The following is a 24,014-nucleotide window of genomic DNA, read 5'->3' as shown; positions in this document are numbered from 1 at the left end:
GAAAATCATTTATAGCTTTATGTGGAGGTTCCCTTATATATGACTCTTTGTCCTCTTGCTGCCTTTAGAATTCTCTGTATTTAACTTTTGCTATTTTAATTATGATATGTCTTGGTGTGGGTGTGTTTGGCTTCATCTTGTTTGGGAACCTCTGTGCTTCCTGTACTTGCATATCTGTTTCCTTCTTCAGGTTTAGAAAGTTTTCAGCCATAATTTCATCAAATACATTTTTGACCCCTTTCTCCAGGGTGTTCTGGCAGCTATCACCTTGGTAGGAGGTGGGGCTGGAGATGAAGGGGCTAGAGCCAGCACCAAGTGTGAGCCAGGGCTTCTCCTCTGTTCAGTGGCCAACACCACTATTTTGAGGGTGGAGGCAAGTTCCAAGTTGCTGGAGCAGAAGCCCTGACAGTCAGGTCTGACCTGGCTCTGTTCCCTTTAAGGGTGTGCTCTCCTCCCACCCCAGCACTGGCTCCCCTGTCCCAGAGGCGAGCAGTGTTGGAGCCAGAGGGGCTGGTGCTGGTGCTTGGCCTGGGTCTGGGTACAGCTGTGGTGGTCCTGGTTGCAGTCAGGGTCCCTGATCGCTTCTGATGTACTGTCTCCATGAGCACCCATAGTGGCTGCCCCCACCCCACTCAGAGGCCACTCTGAGTCAGAGCCACCTTTGTTCCTCACAACGGAGCTCTCCCCTTGGCCCCTGAAGCCCTCACTGTAGTGTGGAGCTGTTCTGCAGAGCAGGCAGGGCTGGTGTAGGCACTCACCTCAGGCTGGGTTGAGTGCCAGGGTGGTTGCAAGAACCCAGCATCCCAGGCAGTTTCAGTCTGCCCTTTCCCCGCTGTCTGGGGAGTAAGCAAGCATTTATGCATGCCTCACAGGTGGAGTCCAGGCTTCCTACAGTCCTCCTGTTAGTCCTACCAGCCTTCCAGCCAGCCAAGTGGACGCCTTTCCTGGAGTCAGATCCCCCGGGGCTGGTGTGGCCAGTATGTGGCTCAAAGTGCTTACTCCCCAGGGAGGAACTCCGCCTGTGTTAAAGGAGTCCGAGGGAATTCCTCTGAGTCCCCTCCCAGGGGCACAGGCCCCGACCTGATGGCTTCCCTTCCCTTCCTACCCAATTCCGTGTGGAACTTTCTTTCAGCCTTGGTTATACAAGAGTCTTTCTGCCAGTCTCCAGTTGGTCTTCAGTGAGAATTTCTCCACATGTAGATGTATTTGATGTGTTCGTGGGGGGAAGTGAGTTCCCCATCCTCCTTCTCTGCCATCTTGTCTCTCTCTGCAACTTCTTTTGAAATGATTCAGGAATAGAAAAGTAGACAGGGAAAGGAAATATATCAAAACGATTATACCATTAAACGTTGTTGAAACTGGGTGATGAGTATAAGATGGTCATTGTACTCTACTTTTCTGTATGACTGAAAATTTTTACATTAAAAAGTTGGAATAAATGATGGTGACAATGTCATTTGCTTTGGGTAGCAGACTCTCAAAATCATTGGGACTTCTTGTCTTCCACAAATCACTATTTACCTGTGTAAGAAAGGAAGGTGTCTATGTCAGGAACAGTGTCCTACCCGCAGCAGACCCTGAATTATTTATCAATGAATGAATATTTCTTTCTCTCTTTTTGGTTTTCCCTTTCTAAATCTGCCACTCTAGTTAAAGCTAACCTTAAGCCTTTATCATCTTTCCAAATGCTTTAAAACTGCAGAGTGAGGTGATTTTGCAAAGAATGCCAATTAAAGAGAAGATAGCTCTTGTGGCTGGTGGAATAGTTAGCAGCATGCCGAGAGTGGGTGGTTATTTGTAGTGTCATGCCATGTTCAAAGTACTGTTTGATTGTGTTCTGTTTTGGTTTTTTTAAGTATTCTATTTATTTTGGCTGTGCTGGGTCTCAGTTGTGGCACCCAGGATGTTCGTTGCAGCACGCGGGATCTTTTAGTTGTGGCACGCGGGCTTCTTAGTTGTGGCATTTAAACTCTTAGCTGCGGCAGGAATGCGGGATCTAGTTCCCCGACCAGGGATCAAACGTGGGTCACCTGCATTGGGAGCATGGGGTCTTACCCACCAGACCACCAGGAGAGTCCCCAAAGCGCTGTTTGTTTATAAAAGAAAATCAATTCTATTCTGGCCCTCTATGAGCTGCAATGTTGTATACTGGTTGCCTTTCCTTAAGGCATAAATACAGTGGTCCATCGGCTACTCTGATTTAGACTTAAAATACTGTATTCTGTAAAATTCATCCTTTCATCTGTCTATCCAATCATCCAACCATCCACTCACTAATTTATTCAAGAACCAAGAGTTACAGGAACTAGGTCGGGGAAGAAAATGTGACACACCCCAAAACTGGAAGCCCATTCGTGATGTTATAAGCAAGAATTATAACGATCAGTGAGGATGTAGAAAGGATAAAAGCCACATCATCCTCTATAGCAGTGTTTCTCAAACTTCAATCATTGACAAAAATTCATGATTTCTGCCATATCTGAGGATCATTAACTGTAATACTTAATATCCTCTCTTAAATTCATTCACTTAAAAAAAAAAACAACTTAAATGCCTACTGTGGTCTCATCCTAGACATTACTATCCATAAAGTCATGGTTGTGATGTGTTGTTGAATTTTTCTCTGATGTATTAAAATAAATGCATAGCTATACAATCATCACATGTATCTTTAACAATGGGTGTAATCAGTGATACACATACCATACTATATAGGAATCTACCTTTCAGAAAAGGATTTAGGAGGCAAATGAATTGAGCTTAACGTACTGGCTCATATGTGTCCACATGTATGAAACACATATACATTCCAACTAACCATCATTTGGTCCCTTCCTTCTGTTCAGGCCTTCCTTTAGTAGTAAATCAGTGATCTAAACTGCTTTGTACAGTTAATTTCCCAAAGACCAAAAGAAGAATGGATTCAATGAATATTTTGCTGATTAGAAAATGAGCACGAGTCCTGAATACTCATACAGATCACACGTCTACTAAGTCCTGATGCAAGAAGAATTCATCTTTTTTTAAAAATTTATTTTCTATTTTTTTTTTTTTTTGCTGCACGGCACGTGGGATCCTAGTTCCCCAACCAGGGATTGAACCTGCGCCCCCTGCATTGGGAGCGCAGAGTCCTAACCACTGGACTGCCAGGGAAGTCCCAAGAATTCATCTTTTTTTTTTTTTTTTTAACATCTCTTGGTAGCATCTTTAGGATTCTCTATGTATAGCATCATGTCATCTGCAAACAGTGACAGTTTTACTTCTTTTCCGATTTGGATTCCTTTTATTTCCTTTTCTTCTCTGATTTCTGTGGCTAAAACTTCCAAAACTATATTGAATAAGAGTGGTGAGAGTGTGCAGCCTTGTCTTGTTCCTGATCTTAGTGGAAATGCTTTCAGTTTTTCACCATTGAGGATGATGTTGGCTGTGGGTTTGTCATATATGGCCTTTATTATGTCAAGGAAAGTTCCCTCTATGCAGAATTCATCTTTTGACAGAAATATCAGATATGCTTCCAAAACTTACAATAATGAATGTAATATGAAGTGATTAAAAATGTTTTACAGGTAATGTTTAGGGCCAGTAGTTTTCTTTTTCTTAGTACTTTATATTTTAGTCTTAAAGAAATGGTACCTCAAGGCTGCCTCCTCATTTCCGTTTAAATAAATCATCCTTATTTTCATAATGAGGTCCTTTCTTGGTGCAGAGCTGGGGGCACGCAGGTAGGCAGGTGTTTTAAATATACTTTAGTTGCTTCTGTCCTTCATTTGTCAAGTATTTGTTGCATATCTACTATATCCAGGCATTGGACTGGATGCTGCGGAGACCAGAAAGAATGAAACAGACATGGTTCCTGCCTGGTGGAGCTTACTATATAGTATGGAGATAGCTACTAATAAGTCATCTCTCAAATAGACAGAAAATTGCCATGAGGAAGTGGTGTTTGAGCAGAGGTCTGTGTAGGAGGAGAGAAAAGAAAGGTCCAGGAAAAGGGAACATCCAGTGCAAAGGCCCCCTCTTGCGGTGGGGCAGAGAGGGAGAGCATCACACCTCCAAGGAATTAAAAGGATGTAAGTGGTTGGAACCTGGGGCCTGTGGGGCTGGACAGGTGTTGGCCCTGCCATGCTGGGCCCTCGGTGATGGTAAGGAGTTTGGTCTTTGTCCCAAGAGCAACAGGAAACCACTGAAGGGTGGGGCTCCTCAACAAAAATCAAGGCTCTGTTAGCAATGAAGAAGGGGGAAATGGTTACCAGGTACGCAAGCAACAGTACTTACAGAAACACCCCAAATGTTGCCTATCCCAAAAAGAACTATTTCCCCATCTCCCCCACCCTCGTAAACAGTATGGCTTACTGTTTCTCATCTCAGTGAGTGGCCTCACTATTCACCCAGTAGCTCAAGTCAAAATCTAGGCTCCATCCATGATACTCCCCCTTGTCTTCAACCCCTTACCCTCCATATCTAATCCATGGCCAAGTCCTGTCCATTCTACCTCTTAAATATCTGAACTCATTCGCTTCTCCATCTCCACCGTCAAATTCATGCAATGGTGTCTTGCTGAGCCACCGCAGTGGTTTCCCACACGCTCTTGTATTTGCACAATCTGTTCTCCATACAAAGTGGCCTTTTCAAACTACAAATCCAATCATATCACTTCTCTGTCTGAAGGCCAGGGATCTGGGGTATATCTTGCTGAGTCCTAGCCAATCATGGCAGACTCATTCCACCTGCCCTTGACTGGTTTCATTGAGGGCAGAGACCCAGTGACTCATTTCTGGTAAGCACCGCTTGGGGGGAGCTTCTGGGAAAGGGTTTCTTGTTCTTCGAAAAAGACCTTTGGGAGAAACGGATGCTTTTTATTTTGCTAGACATTGTCACATCTAGGTGTGTCTGGAATGGCAGCAGCCATCTTGCGACCAGCCTGAAAGCAGTGCCTAAAGCCCAGAGTGCCACCCCTGGAACCTGCCCTACATGTGAGGCAAACCCCCTGGCTATGCAAGCCGATTTGAGTTGGGTTTTCTGGCATGTGCGGCTGTAAGGATTCTGATATGTGTCTGAAGCGTCTGGTGCCAAATGGGCAGTTGGATACGTGCAGCTGAAGCTCAGTGGAGAGGTCCGAGCTGGAGAAATATATGTGAGTCCTTGGTGAAGCTGAGGGAAGGGATAGATTTCCAAGGAGGAGGGTAGAAGGTGAGATCAGAAAAAAGTTTAGGAGAGGATGAGACTGCCAAGAAGTTTAGGAGGGATTGGGTCAGAGAGAGGTGCCAAGGGAGACCACCTGTGGCCAGGAGAAAGGATTTCCTGTTTATCTTCCTCTTTATATTGATTGAGACTAATATTAAGGAAGGGCATTATAACATTCCTAAGTGTATTCAAACTGGACAAAAGGAAGTGGCTCAGGAATGTTTTCGCTAGAGGAGGAAGTTGGATTTCAGAACCAACCCTTGGGATTAGGGGAGTTTGGCTGTCTGCCATTTTACAAGGAGGTCATTTTACCAGAATTTCAAAGGCAACCAAAAATTGAACAAACAACCTGATCAGGGTATACTCCTCCTCTTCTGAGTGTAAGATACTGAGTTAGGTGGAGATTGGAAGGGCATCCCGAGAGGAGGCACCATCGTAATAAAAGGCTCGGAGGGTGTAAGCCAAGAGCATCCGTCACAGAATGAGGCTGGAGAAAAACGTGGGAAATGAGACGGGAATATGGTCAGCATAGGGTGTGCCTTGTAAATCAGGCTAAGTTTACATTTTATTCAGTCTGAAACGGTTCCCGTGGAAGGTTTTTGAACAGTGAGGAGTTAGATGTGGTAAAGGTGTTCCGGATCACCTTTGATAGGTTAAAAAAAAAAAAAATCAGAGGACCAGGCGCTACGTTACCATGAGAGGTTCTCAAACTTCAGTCCGTACCAAAGTTACCAGAGGAATTTGTGAAAAATGTAAATTCCTGGTACTCACCACCCCCCGGATTGGGATTCTATAGGTTGGGTCCGATACGTACACTTTTTAAAAAGCCTTCTGGCAGCGCTACTGCCAAGGGATGAGTTGGGAGTTTAGCTCCCATCCTCTGCATCCCTTCGCTCCTCCATTCTTTGACACAGAAAATGGGCGTTTCTCAATGTTACACCAGAAGTTCTTACAGGGTCTATCAACCTGACAGCGGCCCCAGCCCCTCCCACGTCGGGCGGACCCGACGTGGCGGTCTCGGGCCCCGCAGCGACGCCAGGGACTGAGGACCGAGCAGGGGCGGGCACCAGGCGGTCGGGCGGCGACCCGGCCCCTCTCTCGGATTCCTGCCCCAAGCCCGGCCCCGCCCTGCCTCGGGTTTGGAAAACCCGCAGCCCTAGCCTGCCTGAACAACAGCGGTGGCCACGCACAAACCTGTGGGCGGGTCTCCATGGTGACTGGCGGACGCTGTGACCAATTATGTACCGGCGTTTGTTTCCGCCCCATCGCTCCCCCGGGGCCGATACTTCCGTGACTGACAGTTCCCTCTGGACGCTGTTACGTAAGGGGAGGGTCAAGTGCGGCCCCACCCGAACCGAGCAGATTTGATTGGCAGGACCTAGTGCCACCGCCCCAACGCCCCCGGAAGAACGTCCTTGACGGACAGGTATAGGAGCCACTCGGCGCCGCGAGGCTGGGCGGAAGCGTCCGGGCCCAAGGGAGGGGGGCAGGGGGCGGAGCCGGAGGCTGGGAGCCGGGCTGGGCGGGGCGGGGAGTAGGTAGGGGCTGGGCTGGCTCTGCGGCCAGAGATGCTGAGGGGCCGCGACGGCGCTCTGCAGCTGGGAGCACTGCATTAAAAACACCGAAGTGGGGTGCGCTGCCAGGCCGGTGGTAGGTACGCGAGGGCTGTCGAGTCCTCAAACGCGGACCGCCAGCGTCCTCGGGGCCGGCATTTGTATACCCTACCAGGGGCCCTCGACTCGGTAGCGACGGCGGCCGCACTGGGACACGGGGGCGGGGCTGGGCACCTGTCCGCGTTCGTAGGCACCTGCTGCACCGGCCGCCGCGGGGCCCGGGGCCTGGCGCTGGGGGCTGCCCGGGAGCGTGGCCGGGCCGGCCCGAGGAGGGGAGGTGGGCCGGACCTGTTTGCCCTGTCCGGGGCCCACACTCCTCGGCCCCCTCCCCACTCCCGGCTCTGTCCCCGCTCCCAGGTTGACGGGGGCGTCCGAGGCTCGCAGCCCCCCACCAGAGGGTCTCGCGGGCCTGGCCGGCCGCGAGCTATCTGCGAGGTCGGGATTTGGCTCCTGCCTTGCATCATCCCGAGACAGGTTTGTCCAGATTCCCTGCGTGTGCGGAGATGGGTTTCCGCCCCGGGCGCGGGTGCACGTCCTGGCTGTCCCCGGAGAGACGGGGCCGAGGCTGTTTTCATCTTTTCCCTGGGCCCTGCTCCGTCGCCTCTTAACATGGAATTTAAGGCTGTTCGGGGTGATGTGCCTATTTAGGAACTCTGGTACATAGGAGGTAAGCACCGCCCGTCTCTTAAGTTTTGGCTCAGGACAGGTGCGGATCATTCTTATAGGGCCGAGCTACGACTTCTCAGCTGTATGATATAAAGAGAGACAATCATGTGTTGTTTGTACGACCAGACCAGCAGAAATTCTAAAGTTGTTTCGGAATGAGTAGGACGTGCCTTGTGTTTTCTTCCATCTATGTCACTCCTGTTGGAAAAATGCTGTACTGTGCCTGGGTAAAGTAGATAGCTATTAAAGAGTGTAGTTGCTCATGAAAAGCGTGCTACAATTTCTCGATTATGTCGTCGCTGGAAACAAAGGCAGCAGTAGACAATACCTCCTTCTTAAAGACAGGAGGAACTGGGGCTAAGTTTTATTTGATTCTTAAGGGCAAGGTCATAGAATCTTTACGTGTTAGACTTGGAAGGGACCTTACAGGTGACTGATCCACCCCAGTAAATTTACATGGTGGTGAGCGCTGTATCCCAGGGGGACAGGATTCCCTGTCAAATCAGGTCTGTTCGAGATGATGGTTGGGTGCTGCACGATACTCTGGATCTGAAAACCAGTGTTGCTCTTATTTGCACCAAACAGGAACATACACACCCACATAGTTTTGATGTCCCAGCCATTTGGGCTTGTATCATAGTTACCTTTAAAGGCAGATTTGCAGGGAGCTCTCAGCAATAAGTTGCTGCTTACTGGATGTAAGTCATCAGGTAGGTGGGAGAACCAGAATCCTCATTACTTGGATTCAATTATTGGGTGGCATTGTATCTTGGAAAGCAAAGCAGCAGTAATGGGCACTGGTAGGGTATGGGACCCACCTGTGGATGTCATAGGCTCGGCAGAAAACAAATTTTTGCTGATTAGGGACACCTGGTACGTGCTTCTCTAATGATTTGCTTCTTACAAATTTTGTAAAATGTTGCTTTAACTTTTTACCCTTTTCACCTTCAGCTGGTTGACTGGTGCAAGTAGGAATTTAGCAGAGCTCTGTTTTAAACATGACCAAGCCTGGGGGAAGTCACCAGAGCAGACAAATTACTGTTCTTACGCTCCGCTTGCTGCTTGTCCTTTGCCTCTTCCTTTATATTTTTAGTAAATGACCCACTGACTTTGTGACTTTTGAAACATGCTTTCTTATCCACTTCGCATAATCCTGCTGTTTCCACACTTGAAGCAGTTGGAAAAGGTCGTTTTTTGTTTGTTTTGTGGATGGTCCAGACAGGACCCAGGTCTCCCTCCCCCTCTGTCTCGTATGCTCTGCCTTTGGTTGCTAGTTTTGTTGGAGAGAATCATTCTGTACTTAAGACACTCTCAAATCAGCTCCCTTGGATCTTTAATTGCCATAACCCTGAGAACTGTGATAGACCTTTTGTGTCAGTGGGTACAGTGCATTCTGAACCTGGCTTTCCCAGTAGTTAAATGCCTAGACATTATGCTAGTAGCAGCTGCTGTAGTCCATATCTTTTGCACTTCTGGCACCAGAGCTGAACTGTGTCACTGAATATTCTGAATCCTGGCCAAGGACTTGGTACACAGATTCCTGTCGGCATTTAAAGATGGGAAAGAAATTGGAGTCAGGAGAGGGAGGGGGTATAGAAGGAAACTATTTCTAAAGATTTTTCCCCCTAGGTTTTTATAACTACATGTTATATAACATTATACTGTATTTCTGCTTAGAGATACAGATTTAGTTCTTAACTATTTCAGAAGTCTTAACTGTTGGTGTTGGTCTGTTTCTCTGTTTTCCCATCTCATTTTAAGGTAAAGTGAATTCTGCGGACGGAAGAGTTTGATGACACAGACCACTGAATTTCTTTGTTTGGAGTACACGTTATGAACCCTTTCTGGAGCATGTCTACAAGCTCCGTACGCAAAGTAGGTATAGTTGATAAATTTACTGAGGAAACCCATTTGTGTCAGAACAGAGGCCAAAATAATTCATACCAAGGTTGCCTACAATCTTAACAAAATGACCTTGTTTTTCTAGTTTAGGTTTTACTTTTGGGAAACAATTATTTGGTTGATTAAAGTCAGTTTCTGAGACCAAGATCACATCTCAAATAGAAATCATTCTAGTAATCAAAATGCTGTTATTTTGACTTAGGTTATATTTACACATGATGAAATTTGTGACACTTTATTGTAGCAGTCTTTTGACAAACTGCAAGATTTCATGGTTAGAGAAGTGTTGGGCAAGACCAGTCCAATATGGTCAAGTCAGGCTTGAGAGCACTGGTTTAAGTTTTCTAAATAAAATACATTTTAGGGAAGCTTAAAATACACAAACAAAAAGAAAATGAATGTCACCCATAATTCCACGTGTAAGAGAACACCACTATTAATCTTTTTTCCTGTACACGATGCTGTGTACGCTTTTAATACAGCTAATTCAGGCTTTGACTGCACTTGAGCCGAGGAGATGCCTATGAGACGATAGTTTAGTCTCTGACTCATTTACCCCTCTGTCTTTGACTAAGAATGACAGTTTATACTGATGATAGTCCAAATGTGCAAATGTGTCCATTAGGGACAAGATCAAAATCAGACCCATGCAAGTGAGAGAATAGCTTCATTCTTAGTTTCTAACCGAAGTGGTGACATCAGGTAGTGACTGCTTTCAGTCCTCTATACTATTTATTTTGAGATGCTTAGCACCCGACTTTCTACAGCTAAATGCTAGGGGACCTTTCTAGTCTTGTCTAATTGTGTAGTAACCCCTTGTCCTCTTTCTGGGGTCACCGGGAGAAACCATTTCTTTCTCCGTTTCAAGTAAATCCTGTAAATATTGGCCTTATTGTCTTTATAGGATGCAGCTGATGAATGAATTGTCTTATGATTTAGCCTTGCTTCAGCTTTGCTCTGCTCTCTGTAATAGCCTGCCTGCTCAACAGACTTTCAGGTCATCTTGATCATGTTGCTAGGATGTCCTTGTAAAAGAGTAATTCCAGCTTTTCAGTCAAAGACTAAAGGACATCACATGTAGTCTTGTGATTTAAGAATCATCCTAACAAATGTTCTCACCGCTTCATCTTGAATAGCGATCTGATGGTGAAGAAAAGACATTAACAGGAGATGTGAAAACCAGTCCTCCACGCACTGCTCCAAAGAAACAGCTGCCTTCTATTCCCAAAAATGCTTTGCCCATAACCAAGCCTTCATCTCCTGCCCCGGCAACACAGTCAGCAAATGGCACGCATGCTTCTTACGGACCTTTCTACCTGGAATACTCCCTTCTTGCGGAATTGTAAGTTCTGAAACTAACTGGTTAACTTTTGAATGACCCTTGAAGGTGAAGAATGAAACTTATTCTGAAGGACTCAGTAAATAGCAGCCATTTAATCTTAAAGCTCAAACCCATCCCCCTCCAGTATTAGCCTTAATGTATATAGGATGGACTCTTGCTAGCAATATAACCTTTCTTCACCAAGGCCTAAGTGGTGTTATATAAATATCCTCTTCTAAAAGTAATGATTCTTATTGAGAGCTTGGCTAAGTAAGATTTAAAGGCAAATGTGTGCTTTAATTTCCATGTCTGTTTTGGAGAGCAAGAGGAGGGGGAAACAGATTTATTAAGCATCCAGGAACTTAATTTTGGTCTACCTTTATATGAGGTGAGGAATTCACCTCTGAAGAGGTTGTTGTAGAGGGTGGGACAGTGGGAGGGTGGCGATCTATTCTTTCTTGGGTCAAACCCAGCTGGAGGTTTGTGCTCCATTCTGGTGATCACCCTGTAAGAGGCATCTATCCTGACAGACTGAGGAGAGGGTCCCCAAAAGAGATGGTCCCAGGAGGAGATGGTCCCAGTAGGCGGAGGTCAGGAAGCCTGACCATGGCAGTCAGCAGTTGAAGGAACGGGAACCACTGACTTGGAGAAAACCTGGAAAGTACTTATTAAAGCTGTCTTCACCTGAAGGTCCGTCATTAGAAAGGGGATTTGACTTATTCTGTATGACCCCCAGGGGCAGAACTAGGCCATTATGGGGAAGTTTTAAAGATTTGGGCTCCATGTAAGTAAGAACTTGACTAGTCACAGAAGTCAGAAACTGGACTGAAGTTGCACGTATCAGTAGAGTGTGAGGAGATGGGCACTTCTGCAGCGTCTAGTAGTGGTGCCACAGTGCTTGGCCCATCAGAGGGGCTCAAATAGTGATTGAGTGCAGATGGCATTTGATTTGCTCATTTGTTATATGGGCAGAACGTCTGGAGAATTAATTCTGAATTTCAGTCATGTAAAACTTCCTTTGTACATGAAGTTTAATTTTAAAAGCATCCTCCAGCCGTCCCTCACTGTGCTAACGTTGTAATGGTCAGAGGGTCTGAGGCCGCAGTGTAAACGGCGAGTGTGATTTGGTAGCACAGGTCCCTTTAGCTTTATAATGGAAGCCTGTGTTTGAGGCGAGGCAGTGAGTTGGACAGGCTTCTATTGTGGCATTAAATCTGCTGTCTGTATTAGGACACAAAATTGCCTTTTTGGCAAACCTCACTGTAGTAGATCCATCTGTCAACCATGCTGCTGTTGACATGCTGAATTATATGAGTTAAAAATGGAATAACTACTTTAAAATGATTGAAATATAAGTGTGGTAGCACACAGGTCATAAATAAAAACAGTCAGCTGAGGTCCAACAAGCTGCTTTGCAGTAACATTCAGGATTGGCAGGTTAATGTGTCTTAAGACCCTCAGTCAACATTGTTCTTTTCAAGGTCTGGTCACAGTGTTACTTGTTTAGGCTCATAGCTCAGCTAAAAAAGGAACAGAGCAGAATGGCTGTCAGGTGACCAGGTCCCAGAAGAGCCAGTGCAGCCTCTGTCTTCCCTTGTTTCAGCACCCACCGTTTCCCACGCCACGGCCCACAGAGTTCAAGTGTCTGAGTTGGGGGTAAATTCAGGAGCAGAGTACAGTGTGAGCGCCTCAGGCTGCCTGCCTTCTACCAGGAACACTGCCACACCGACTGGTGTTCAAACTTAAAATGACCCCCAAATGAGGGTAATTCCATGGGATTTTAATGTCTTAATTACCTAAAGTTGTATTTTAAAAAGTCTTTTAAATGTGTGTGGGTAAGATGTGTTGTTCGTGGTCACAAAAGCAATAATCGTACAGATACTCGCACTGACCTAAAATGTGATGTCCAGAATTACCTACAGGTTGGTTTCCAAGATGGTGTTTTGGGGAAGCTGATTTCTGGGTGGAAAACCTGATTGTGTATCCCTGTTCGGCTTTAATTTCTTAATCTGGGGCCCTTATTTGGCTGTGTTTCTCTGTCAGCATGTGTTATGAAACCAGTAAACAGGCAGCAGTCAGGGCCAGGTGAGAGATTGTGATGACTCTGTCTGTATGGTTAGAGTGTCAGCTGCCCTTCGAGGGACTATTCCTTCTTTCAGAAAATGAACGTGGGTGGTTTGGTCTGTATGTCGTTTCCATCCGTGCAATCTCACTATTCTGCTGCTTCTGTTTTAGTACCTTGGTTGTGAAGCAGAAGTTACCTGGTGTCTATGTGCAGCCATCTTATCGATCTGCATTAAGTAAGAAGGATTCGCTCTTTCTATAGCATATTTGGTTCCTCTGACACAAACTTAGCCCGTAACTGTTTTTATTTTTTCCTACAGTGTGGTTTGGAGTAATATTCATACGGCATGGACTTTATCAAGATGGTGTATTTAAGTTTACAGTTTACATCCCCGATAACTACCCAGATGGTGACTGTCCAGTAAGTTGGGGATACGGTCTGGCTTCTTTTCTTTCTTGGACCCTCCTCACCCTCCTTACTGCAGGAAGAGGGTTTAAGGGACTTTAAAGATTTCTTGGTTCTTTTCCTGGCCTAATACTTTTATGATTTCAGTTTCCCGAAATGTTTTGCCTACTCGGTAGTCTTTCAGGGGGATTTTTTGCTGTGTTGCATCTTTTGCCATGCTAGCCTCTGCCTTCAGCTTTACTTGTTTCTCTGCTCAGGGTGTGCAGGTGAGGCTGGAAGCCGTAGTACAGCTCTCCCTACGTGAATTGCGATTGTTATGCTGTGGTAGAGAAGGGCGACTTTTCCCCTGCTTCACTGCAAAACTTAGTCTTACAGGAAAATGGTGAAAGTAGTTAGGTGTCCCTCTTGAGGCAGCTCTTTGACTTTAAGCAACAAAACTGCCTTGTTCTGAAGCTTCTTTTACAACTTATCCGCGTGGGTTTAATATGCTCCATTGCTTCCATTAAAGGATGTGTCTCTTTTTCAATGTAGCGTTTGGTGTTTGATATTCCCGTCTTTCACCCGCTAGTTGATCCCACCTCAGGTGAACTGGATGTGAAGAGAGCATTTGCAAAATGGAGGTTAGTAAATAAATGTTTCGCGTGGTGACATAAGCCAGCAAGAGGAAGCCTCAGTAATCCTGCCATGTTTCCCTTTAGGCGGAACCATAATCATATTTGGCAAGTATTGATGTATGCAAGGAGAGTTTTCTACAAGATTGATACAGCAAGCCCCCTAAACCCGGAGGCTGCAGTACTGTATGTTACTTTGCTTTGTTATGTAAGATAAACTTGAAAAGATAGCAAAGTAGATTATGTTGGTAACCTTTTGATTTAAACTTTTAACACAGGTACGAAAAAGATATTCAGCTTTTTAAAAGTAAAGTGGTTGACAGTGTTAAGGTGTGCGCTGCTCATTTGTTTGACCAGCCTAAAATAGAAGACCCCTATGCAATTAGGTGAGTGGTACATTATCGAGATAAAGTACACTTTGCAGTACTGCGCTGCTGTTTTCCAGGTGGCCTTAGAATGGGGATGTAAAAGGAAAGTGTATAATCTGTTAGCCTACCACCTTTCTAACTTGGTATCAGCTTGATTTCTGCTTTCAACGTGGACTGACACATTGTGCCAGTAGCAAGCTATTTAATGACTTCGGTTTCCTAAGGACCCTTGTAATGTGCTCGTTCAAATGTAAGGACTTCTCTCTCCAGTTGGAGCCCCTCTTAAACTCCCATACCCCAACCGACTTACGGGTTTGGTGAAAGGAGGGCAACTGAACAGCGTGAGAGTGAATAGTGTGAATGCCGGGTTCCCTGAGCATGGCGTTAGTTTATGTTGAGGAAGGGTGTCTGCAGGAGTATGGAAAACGGAAGCGATGGAGCTCTTGGGCAGCACTGGTGTAGCTGTGCATAGTGGTAGTGGTCAAGGGCTTGGGCTCTACGGTTAGACTGAGTGACTTTTGCACTTACTGGCTTTGGTGACCCAGAGCAATTATGTAATTTTACTGTGCCTCACTTTCTTCAAGTAATAGGACTTCAGGGGTGGTTGTGAGGCTTAAATGAGCTAACCCATGTAAAGTGCTAAGGGATAGTTACTGTGAGAAAATCATTTAGATAATGTCTAAAACTTACATATTGACAACTGATTAAAGATTGTTCCTTGTTAACTTTTGTTAGGGGAACTGGGTTAAAAATGTAAAAAAAAATGGATGTTAAACAAATTTAGTAAGCTATTTTTTAATATTTTTCTCTTCCTGAAGCTTTTCTCCGTGGAATCCTTCTGTACATGATGAAGCCAGAGAGAAGATGCTAACTCAGAAAGTAAGTAGATTACCAGTTTGGAAATCGTTAACTCACTGTTTCCTTTCTAAAATATCTTCACTGGAGACTACTCAGTATATACAAATAACTTTTGAGGAAACAAATTTGCACAGTGCTGAAATCCCCTCATCAGTCATTTTTTAATGTCTGTTTTTCATTGTGCCTAGAAGAAGCCTGAAGAACAGCACAATAAAAGTGTTCACGTTGCTGGCCTGTCATGGGTAAAGCCTGGCTCAGTACAACCTTTCAGTAAAGAAGAGAAAACGGTAGCAACTTAAGAGCTGGCGAACCTGGTGCACCGTGCACTTTCCTGCTGGACTTGGGCTAGTGGAGCTGACCAATGGCAAAGGACTGCCTGCAGAGTAAAACGGTGTGCGCAGTGACTGGTGTCAGTGTTGTCCGTGTATGCTTAGGTTCTAACAGCAAGTTCTGGAAACCTCTCTTTACGTAATGCATTACTTCTGTCAGAAGTGTCTTCAGGGTGGTTTTTACGTAATGCATTACTTCTGTCAGAAGTGTCTTCAGGGTGGTTATCTAGTTCAGTACTCCAAATTCTTGGGGACCTGGAGGCTTATGCATTTTTCTGAATATAATGCTAAAGGTAAGTTGCATTCATTTAAACTAATGAAGTAGGCGGAGTTCAGCACTATCTAATGATTTTTAAATCAGTGGTTTCAGGTGTACATATGTTAGGATATGGAGAGGAGATGTATAGAGAGAGCAGTTTCCATAGCTTATTAGCACTTTTAAGTGGAAGAGCATTTGAACCTCAGTCTTCAGCCTACTGTCTTACTGATATACAAACTGCTGTCACTGAGGTACATATTAGGTGAGTGAGAAGAAACCAGAACACTTGTTCATAGTTTTTTTTTTTAAGCAAATTACTTATTGTATTTTTATGGCAGGACAGAGAAAAAGTGTTAAAACGGTTTCTAATGAAGTCAGATATTTAAATGATGAATGACTAATGTGTTTCGTAGAGACAATAAACCAATAAATGATTGTTTTTTGTCATTTATGCAGGACGTTAAATACCCTTTTCTCAATATAACTAAACAAAGATTAATTTATAAGTGCTTTATTGAAAAATACTTATTTTCATATAAAATTACAGTAGCAGTAAGTATCTTGAGAGGTTTTATAAATATTTTTGCAGAACACTATTCTAATTGAACAGTGTAAGTAAGTTCCATATTTCTTTCAGAGCAATATGAAGTTACCTAGTAACTTTGTTTATACTGATTCAATTTACAATTGAATTTTCTCCCTAATAAGATTATTCATTCAACTTTAAAACTGCTGGAACAATAGTGATTAATAAAGGTATATATAGATAATTCAGTAGCTGTTAAATTAACATTTTCTAATTTGTATAAATGGTACTATGTACTAATAAAAACCTAAATTCTCCAATCTATTTTTTAAACTTCCAGGAACACACCCAAAGATATTTAAAATATATCACCTTAATAAAGACACACGTCTTTTGGATAACTGCCTCCTAAAGGAAGAGGTCATAATTTTTCATAATCTCTTAATTCAACTTGATTTAAAATCTTTACTAGCCAGCTGATCCCTATCAATCAACAAAAAAATGGAGAATTTAAAACACATGCCCAAAAGGTAGCTACTGGGGCTTTAACAATTTTTAAAAAGTACAAAAGCATCAAAGAAGATACTGAATTAAGTTCAGCCTAGAAGTTTTGTACTTAATGAAGTTCACATTGTAGAAAGTGCCATTGCAAATATACAGCAAAATCTGGGTTACAAAATCATGCTTTTTACAGCCCTAAAGTGCCACTTCTTATACAGGTTCACTCACACTGCACCACACCTAATGGGGAGAGGGAAGAATTACACAAAGGGAATGGGAGACTGGACTAATAACCTAGGACCTTCAAATCTAGGCGCTCTACCTTGTTACCTTTTAGGAATGCAAAACTCTTACACTCCTACCAAGTGTTTTAGGACAAAAATTACCTACTTTTGCTTTTCATGAGGGCCAGGTAGGAATGAATTGAAATACAGTTCCTCTGCTGGAACACGCTAACAGAGACCTCTTATACACACGTTTGAGTGCGCTTTGTTCTCTGCAATTCTTGTAGTAGCTTTGCCAAAGAGTCAAAAAAAAAATCCAAGTTTGGATTCTAAGCAGCCTTGATGGCAAGCACTGAAAGGTAGGGAAAAAGGCAGTTGGGATAAGTAAAAATATCCTAAGGATACTGGAAGGATTAAGGAAAAGAGCCCCATAATCCAGCATGCATTACATGATGCTGCTAAACAGAGTTTGTGAAAAGACAGTTTCAGTACAACAGACTAACCTCAGTGGGAACCTCGGTCATTAGCTACATCTTGGAGACGGCGTAATAAGGCAGAATGATTTTCTGGGCAAATTCTTTTTGCAGGTGATTCACTTCCATCTTCCAGAAGAATCCCTCTCTTTTTGGTTGGCGTTTCTCCTGTCCGTATCATACTGTTAATTTCTCTCAGTCTCTGGGGGGGCGGGGGGTTAAAAATAAATATAAAAACTTTAAAATTCTAATATAGTTCAGTGTTAAGTCAAAGAACCTCAAATAAGTTAAGCAGTTTATCTTGAAGAGTTTGAACATCTTTATAAAGAAACGTACTACCAAATCTTATGTCCTTCCAATTTTCACTTCTCAGCTGCCTGACATTGATGACTATCTGGGATAGAAGCAGAGTATTTCTATTTTTTAACAAGCTCCAGAGGTGATTTTGATGTAAGCTTTTCCACAATGTAAGAGTTCACAAATTTATGATTTTTTTTTTACAAAAGTTATAGAGCATCACATTGTTATGCCACATTTAATCAGTTTCATACATTTCCATTTTCCTTTTTTTAAAAAATAGCACGACTTTACACCGTATTAGGCCATTTTTCCCCCAGTCTAGTGTTACTCATTTTTTAACAGCCATGGAATTTCACAAGAGAAGTCTTAATTCCCTAAGGCATCCATTGTAGGTAATTTATTAGTATGATCTAGAATTCTAGAATGTATTGATATTAGTTACATGTCATCCTTGGGAGAACTGAGAAAAATTCAGGCCAATTATTTTCTGCATTCTCTGGTTCACATGAAGAACTCGGATTGAGAAAAACTTCGCCAGAGGGCTAGAGAGACTGGATTTATTTATAGGTGCCTTCAGCACTAAGTTTCTCCAAAGCCCCAAAAGTTAGCTATTGCATTATTTTCTGGTAGTTAAAAAATTTTTTTTCATGTGCTGCTAATGTCATTGTCCATGTTTCCTAGTGGAAAGCATACTGAGCACATTTCATAGGCATTTATTATAGGAAATTTCAAATATATAAGGGAAAGTAGAAGTGTATAGTGAACCCTCACATGACCATCACCCTACTTCAACAATTTTGGCCAGTCTTATTTGATCTATACCCCTCATTCATTTCTCACCCCCCAGATTGTTTTAAACCAAATCCTAGATATTTATTTTACTTTTATTTTGAAATAATAGGCTTTTCTGAGGTTTTAAATAAAACCACCAGTTTTTCATTATCAGTAATATGCACCTTCTCAAATTTCAACCGTCTTAAGAAAGCTTTCCTCTGACTGACTCTTCTACTCTTTGCCCCCCTAAGTCTGCTCTGCACTTCCTATCTCTAGTCTCCCATTTACTTGAATATTCCTTAAATTGTTAACTGTATACACTAATTGTATAAATGTTATTTGTATATAATGTGTATACATCATATTATGAATATACTGTATAATTGTGTACCTTACTATACACAACACATTAATATACATTAATGTAGAACATACATTTATACATCGTACATTAATATGTATAAATTTATATACAGTACAGTCTATATAATCTAGTACCATCATCAATACCAAAGACATTTAACAGAAATTTAAAGATAAACATTAATGTTAAAGTCAATATTCAGTTTTCCCACTTGTCCCCCAAATATCCTTTATAGCTGTGCTTTTCTATGCAGGATCCAATCATCATGCCTTGCATTTGGCTGTCATGTCTGTTTAGTCTCCTTTACTCTAGATCAGTACTCTCCCTACCATCTATCTATCATCTATCTCTTCATGATACTGGCATTTTTTTGAGAGTCTAGGCAATGTGTTATATATGTGTTTTTCCTAAGCAATCTTTATAAATACAAATATCACTTAAGGACCTTTAAGATGCAGGTGCACTCCTTAACATAGCATATGATTCCTAGGGATCTAGCCTTACTGCCTCAAGAACTTTGTTTCCCTTCCCTTATCTGCTTCATCCTGGATGCCCTTCCTTCTACCCCTCAGCAATCTGCTAACTTTTCATCCATCAAGGCTTCACTCAAGCTTCCCTCCCCATTGCAGACTGAGGCAGATGCTACCACTTAAATCTGTGCTAATGTGACACTGTCCAAGTGTCCAAAATGCCCCTTTCTCCCCTTAGACTGAGAATCCAGAGACAGAGACACTTCCGGTCCCAGAAGGAGGCACTTAGTAAATAAATCAGTTAAGGGATCCAAATTTTCCTTCCCTAACAGAAATTTGGAATTTTAAAAGTTTTACAAATGGAATAAAAAAATAAAATTCCAGATTTATAGCAGAATATTCAAATGTACAAAGAGGAAATGGGAGGAATGAAAATCCAGATCCCTTACCCTATTTCCAGCTCTACAGTTCTCCCCGCAAACCCTTGTTTTTTGCTGCTTTGGGACTTACTGGTCACTCTTCCTTGACAGATCCCATCACTCATGTGAGTACTGAGGGTTTCCCAAAAACCCTGTTTCTAGAATCCTAAGCATTTTGGGGTTAATAAAGGCCAAGATTTATATTAGGCTCACCTTTGAAGGACTGTTGCTGAAGTAGTAGAAAATCTTTTCTCGAGGAGAAAGCATTGCTTCATTTTTATGCGGGGATATGTACACAGGATGATTTTGAGACAACTGTATTCGGCGAGGAGAGCCTGTTCTTACAAACGGATAGGGAGAGAGTGGAGGAGCATCCATCTGTTTAACAAAAAAAATTTCTAAGAAAGGTAAACGAAATTTCTAACCAGGTGCTTTTTTTTGAAAATGGTTATTTTTATTGAAAGAGTGAAGAGGTATAATAAATCAGTAGCTTTATGAATGGTAGATAGTGATGTATTAGCGGCAAAAATTTAACCTAAAGAAAACCATACAAATAGCAAACATCTAAGTGCTTTCTTTGTGCCAGTCACTGTTTTAAGCATTTTAAATACATTATGTAATTTAATCCTCACAACAACCCTATAAGCAAGGGACTACTTCTAGTCCCATTTTATATATAAGGAAACAAGATACAGAGGAAGTTAAATAACTTGCAGGGTCACCACAACTGGTAAGTTTTGGATAATTTGAACCTATGCAATCTGTCTCATATTACTATACTTTGTAGGGAATCCAAATATCTTGTTTAATGCTTCACAACAGTACAAATTCTGTTGGTTAAGCCCATCATTTCTGTTAGAGACTTCCTTAGTCTTACTTAACAAAAAGAATTATTTGTAAAACTAGTTTACACAGAAGCAGCTCAAACATAAGTGATTCCTCATTCCTCACAAGTGAAAAAAGTCTGAAATGATCCTCATCAAACTTACTGCATTTGCCTGTGAGTACTTCATGGCAAATGTTTTAATTTGTTTTATGTAGATGTTGTTGTAGAACTGAATAAGGTCTCCCCTCTCCTCCTCTTCCACATCACTGTTGGCACCTGTGAGACGAGTAGGTGTAGGAGGGGCACTGCTAGGCTGTGGAACTGGCAAGGTGCTGCTTGACCTCATGACAGGACTGGAGTCTCTACTGGCTATAACCGGTGGAACAAAAAGTGTTAAACAGGAAGACTGCTAGTGCAGATTGCTTTTAAAAAGAAAATTCAGTAAGATAAGGGTGAATGGCTACCTGCTCTACTTACTGAACAGCAGCAAATGGGCACTCTTATTCTTCATACCAAGGAGCAAAGCACAGATAAGATATTAAATACTAACTTCAGGGCTTCCCTGGCGGCGCAGTGGTTAAGAATCCGCCTGCCAAAGCAGGGGACACGGGTTCGAGCCCTGGTCCAGGAAGATCCCACATGCCGCAGAGCAACCAAGCCCGTGTGCCACAAGTACTGAGCCTGCGCTCTAGAGCCTGTGAGCCATAACTACTGAGCCCACACACCACAGCTACTGAAGCCCACGCGCCTAGAGCCCGTGCTCCGCAACAAGAGAAGCCACCGCAATGAGAAGGCCACGCAACGCAACGAAGAGTAGCCCCAGCTTGCCGCAACTAGAGAAAGCCCATGCGCAGCAACGAAGACCCAATGCAGCCAAAAAGAAATTAATTAATAAAAAAAAAAATACTAACTGTACTACCATGCTATTAATGTAGCAAGGGCTTACTGAGTAGTTTTCATTAATTTACACCAAGCTTTCTAGGACCTGAGCCCTGCATTAAGTGGTATAAACCAACAATTAAGGATAGTGTTTCCATAGCATGGTTTCTGTCAACATGCCACATTTTTCTCGAACTCAAGTCAACAAATGCCTGCCTTCTCCATCCTTTGCTAATCCCTCTAGAGAAAAGTGTTATGCACAATGTGCCTCAAAGCCACGGGATAAAGGACAAACAGCTGACTAAATTTAGAATTTGGTTTATTGTCCAACAAATCTTTTGCCAATAAAATATTTTCATAGTTTCTACAACAGTAATTTGTTAATCCTTAGTCCTAGGCCTAAAAAGTAAGAGAAGCTTTTAATTTCATTTTATAAGTTCATAAAGATCCCACTCACTTCTGTCTTTGTTTAGTTCTGTTGGAGAATTCTGATGGCTTCTGCTATCACTGCTGCCAGAATTTCTTCTTTTCCTTTTCCCTTTTATCAGAACACTTCTATACACCTTTAGACAGGTCATGAGAAGGGAACAGAAACGAGTTATTTATTGAGCACATCCTAGACTATGTGACTTTGACATGTTATTTAACTCTCACAACTCCGTATAGTAGTAGTTTTCCTACTCGGGGGAGGTTAATAAATGCAGCCAAGGTTACATATCTATTAAATAACAGATACAGGATTTACATCAGGGCCTGTCAGGCTTCAACTTCCAAGTACTGCCTACAATACTACAGAGCAGTAATAATATGCAATTGTAAAATCAAGTCATTCTAAGTCAAATATCAATACAAAGATCTCACATACCTACCTACCTCTTGAAACAAATGAATAGCATTAAAGGTAAAATGAGTTTTAAAATTTCACTTAATGCTGTTTTGGTTAAATGTACAGCATTAGGTTTCCTAAACCAGACTGAATTCAAGGTGACATAGAATCCAAACACCTTCCTAATTTACATCTATCTTGTGATTATCTGAATTAAAAAGGAATCAGTTATTTCACATCATTACCTTTTGGTGAAAAGAGAACTTAAACTAGTCAAGATGTGTAGCTGTCTGTTAATCAAGATGCGTTGCTATCTGTCAATAATTAAATAAGATTAAAATAAAGACTTCCCTTAAAGTAGAACCTTAGTTTTTTATCCTGGAGAAAAAACTGTAGTTAACTTTTTTGTATGCCTCAAAGACTTTGATCTTTATTTTCAGCCATGAGAGAATCAACTGTAGTTAACTTTTTTGTATGCCTCAAAGACTTTGATCTTTATTTTCAGCCATGAGAGAAAGTGTAGTAAGTTACCTGGCTCCGGGCCTGCGGCTGAGTCCTATAGCAACGCATAATATTCTGGAAGGACTTGTCTTCTTTTGTGACCTGGCAAAGAATAAGAGTTCTCTGAGAGAGAATTTGACTTCCAGCATAATACTATGAGATGGTCCGTGAACCTGCTCCCCAGTGAAAATTATATTAAAAAACATCATTTAAAGCCTCTGGAAATGGCCTTTTAGGGGCATATAACAAATGAAGAAATATATATTCAAGAAAATCTACTAAAATTCAGTAACAACAGAGGGAATAAATGGTATTTGAGCCAAGACCTAGAATAAAAAAGTATAGTAACAAAAAATTCATCAGAGGAATGAAACACTAGATTTGAACTGGCAAAAAACACTTAGCAAACCTGAAGATGGAGTTGTGCAATCCAAAGAACAGAGAAAAGAAAAGAATGAGGAAAAATTAACAGAGCTTCAGAGAAATGTGGCACACCAAGAGAGTGTGGGAGTACCAGGAGGAGGGGAGGGAGAGGAGCTGAAAGAAATGTTCAAAGAAATAAAGGCTGAAACATTCCCAAATTTATTTTAAAAACAATCTATATATCCACGAATTTTAACAAATTCCAAGTAGGACAAATGCAAAGAGCTCCATACCAAGACATAGAGTAAAAAAGCTGAATGCCGAAGAAAGGGAGAATATCTTGAAAGCATCAAGAGAAAAGCAACTTTTTGCTTACTAGGAAACTCCGATAAAGTAACAGAAAACTTCTCATTAGAAACCATGGAGGCTATGAGACGATGGACAAAGTAAAAACTAAGGATCCAGTATCCAACAAGGTTATCTTTCATAAATGAAAGTGAAATAAATACAATCTCACATAAATATAAAGAAAGAAAATATGCTGCTAGCAGAACCATCTTACATGAAAATACTAAGGAAAGTTCTTCATAATAAAAGTGACCCCAGGACTTCCCTGGTGGCACACTGGTTAAGAATCCACCTGCCAATGCAGGGGACACGCGTTCAAGCCCCGGTCCGGGAAGATTCCACATGCCGCGGGGCAACTAAACCCGTGCACCACAACTACTGAGCCCACGCGCCTAGAGCCTGTGCTCCACAACAAGAGACGCCACCGCAATGAGAAGCCCGTGCACTGCAATGAAGAGCAGCCCCCACTTGCCGCAACTAGAGAAAGCCTGTGCGCAGCAACAAAGACCCAACACAGCCAAATAAATAGATTAAATAAAATAAAAAAAAAAAAGTTAAGTGACCCCACACAAATTCAAATACAAGTGAAAAAACAGCAATGGTAAAGATTGTTATGTAACTGGAAAGGCAGTATAAAAT

General features: G+C 42.4%; 2 protein-coding genes across 8 annotated transcripts in view; one reads left to right on the top strand and one right to left on the bottom strand.

Moving 5' to 3' along the window:
* The first annotated feature begins 6,726 nt into the window (after positions 1 to 6,726).
* AKTIP (AKT interacting protein) lies at positions 6,727 to 16,016 on the top strand. Of its 6 annotated transcripts, none has more exons than XM_024747379.1 (10): positions 6,727 to 6,834; positions 9,225 to 9,338; positions 10,502 to 10,707; positions 12,922 to 12,986; positions 13,071 to 13,171; positions 13,688 to 13,776; positions 13,855 to 13,953; positions 14,046 to 14,153; positions 14,954 to 15,014; positions 15,185 to 16,016. In XM_024747379.1, the coding sequence occupies exons 2-10, from the start codon at positions 9,297 to 9,299 to the stop codon at positions 15,290 to 15,292; spliced, it is 879 nt and encodes a 292-aa protein (XP_024603147.1). In that variant the 5' UTR covers positions 6,727 to 6,834; positions 9,225 to 9,296; the 3' UTR covers positions 15,293 to 16,016. The 6 variants fall into 6 exon arrangements, with proteins under 6 accessions (XP_024603147.1, XP_024603142.1, XP_024603148.1 ...); XM_024747374.1 differs by having other exon boundaries at positions 15,182 to 16,016; XM_024747377.1 differs by having other exon boundaries at positions 6,734 to 6,838; positions 15,182 to 16,016.
* Positions 16,017 to 16,076: 60 nt separating this feature from the next.
* Positions 16,077 to 24,014, bottom strand: part of RBL2 (RB transcriptional corepressor like 2) — a 43,407-nt gene continuing 35,469 nt past the window's right edge. For both annotated transcript variants that reach the window (XM_024747372.1, XM_024747373.1), the window contains exons 18-22: positions 22,695 to 22,766; positions 21,795 to 21,900; positions 20,622 to 20,827; positions 19,846 to 20,010; positions 16,077 to 17,507 (exon numbers count right to left, since the gene is read on the bottom strand). In XM_024747372.1, coding sequence (XP_024603140.1) covers positions 17,337 to 17,507; positions 19,846 to 20,010; positions 20,622 to 20,827; positions 21,795 to 21,900; positions 22,695 to 22,766 — 720 coding nt within the window. In that variant the 3' untranslated portion in view covers positions 16,077 to 17,336. The remainder of the gene's footprint in view (positions 17,508 to 19,845; positions 20,011 to 20,621; positions 20,828 to 21,794; positions 21,901 to 22,694; positions 22,767 to 24,014) is intronic.

This window comes from Neophocaena asiaeorientalis, unplaced genomic scaffold (assembly GCF_003031525.2).
Source record: "Neophocaena asiaeorientalis asiaeorientalis breed wild unplaced genomic scaffold, Neophocaena_asiaeorientalis_V1.1 scaffold438, whole genome shotgun sequence".
In the NCBI taxonomy this organism is placed as follows: Eukaryota; Metazoa; Chordata; class Mammalia; order Artiodactyla; family Phocoenidae; genus Neophocaena; species Neophocaena asiaeorientalis.
Note: the sequence above shows the minus strand (reverse complement) of the source record. Positions and strands in the feature narration are given on the sequence as shown.

What these genes read in the sequence shown, in the direction of transcription:
- AKTIP (XM_024747374.1), top strand. Translation starts at nt 9,297, where the DNA reads ATGAACCCTTTCTGGAGCATGTCTACAAGCTCCGTACGCAAA. An exon ending in GAAGACCCCTATGCAATTAG is followed by an intron (nt 14,154 to 14,953) that starts GTGAGTGGTACA and finishes CTCTTCCTGAAG; the next exon opens with CTTTTCTCCGTGGAATCCTT. An exon ending in AGAAGATGCTAACTCAGAAA is followed by an intron (nt 15,015 to 15,181) that starts GTAAGTAGATTA and finishes CATTGTGCCTAG; the next exon opens with AAGAAGCCTGAAGAACAGCA.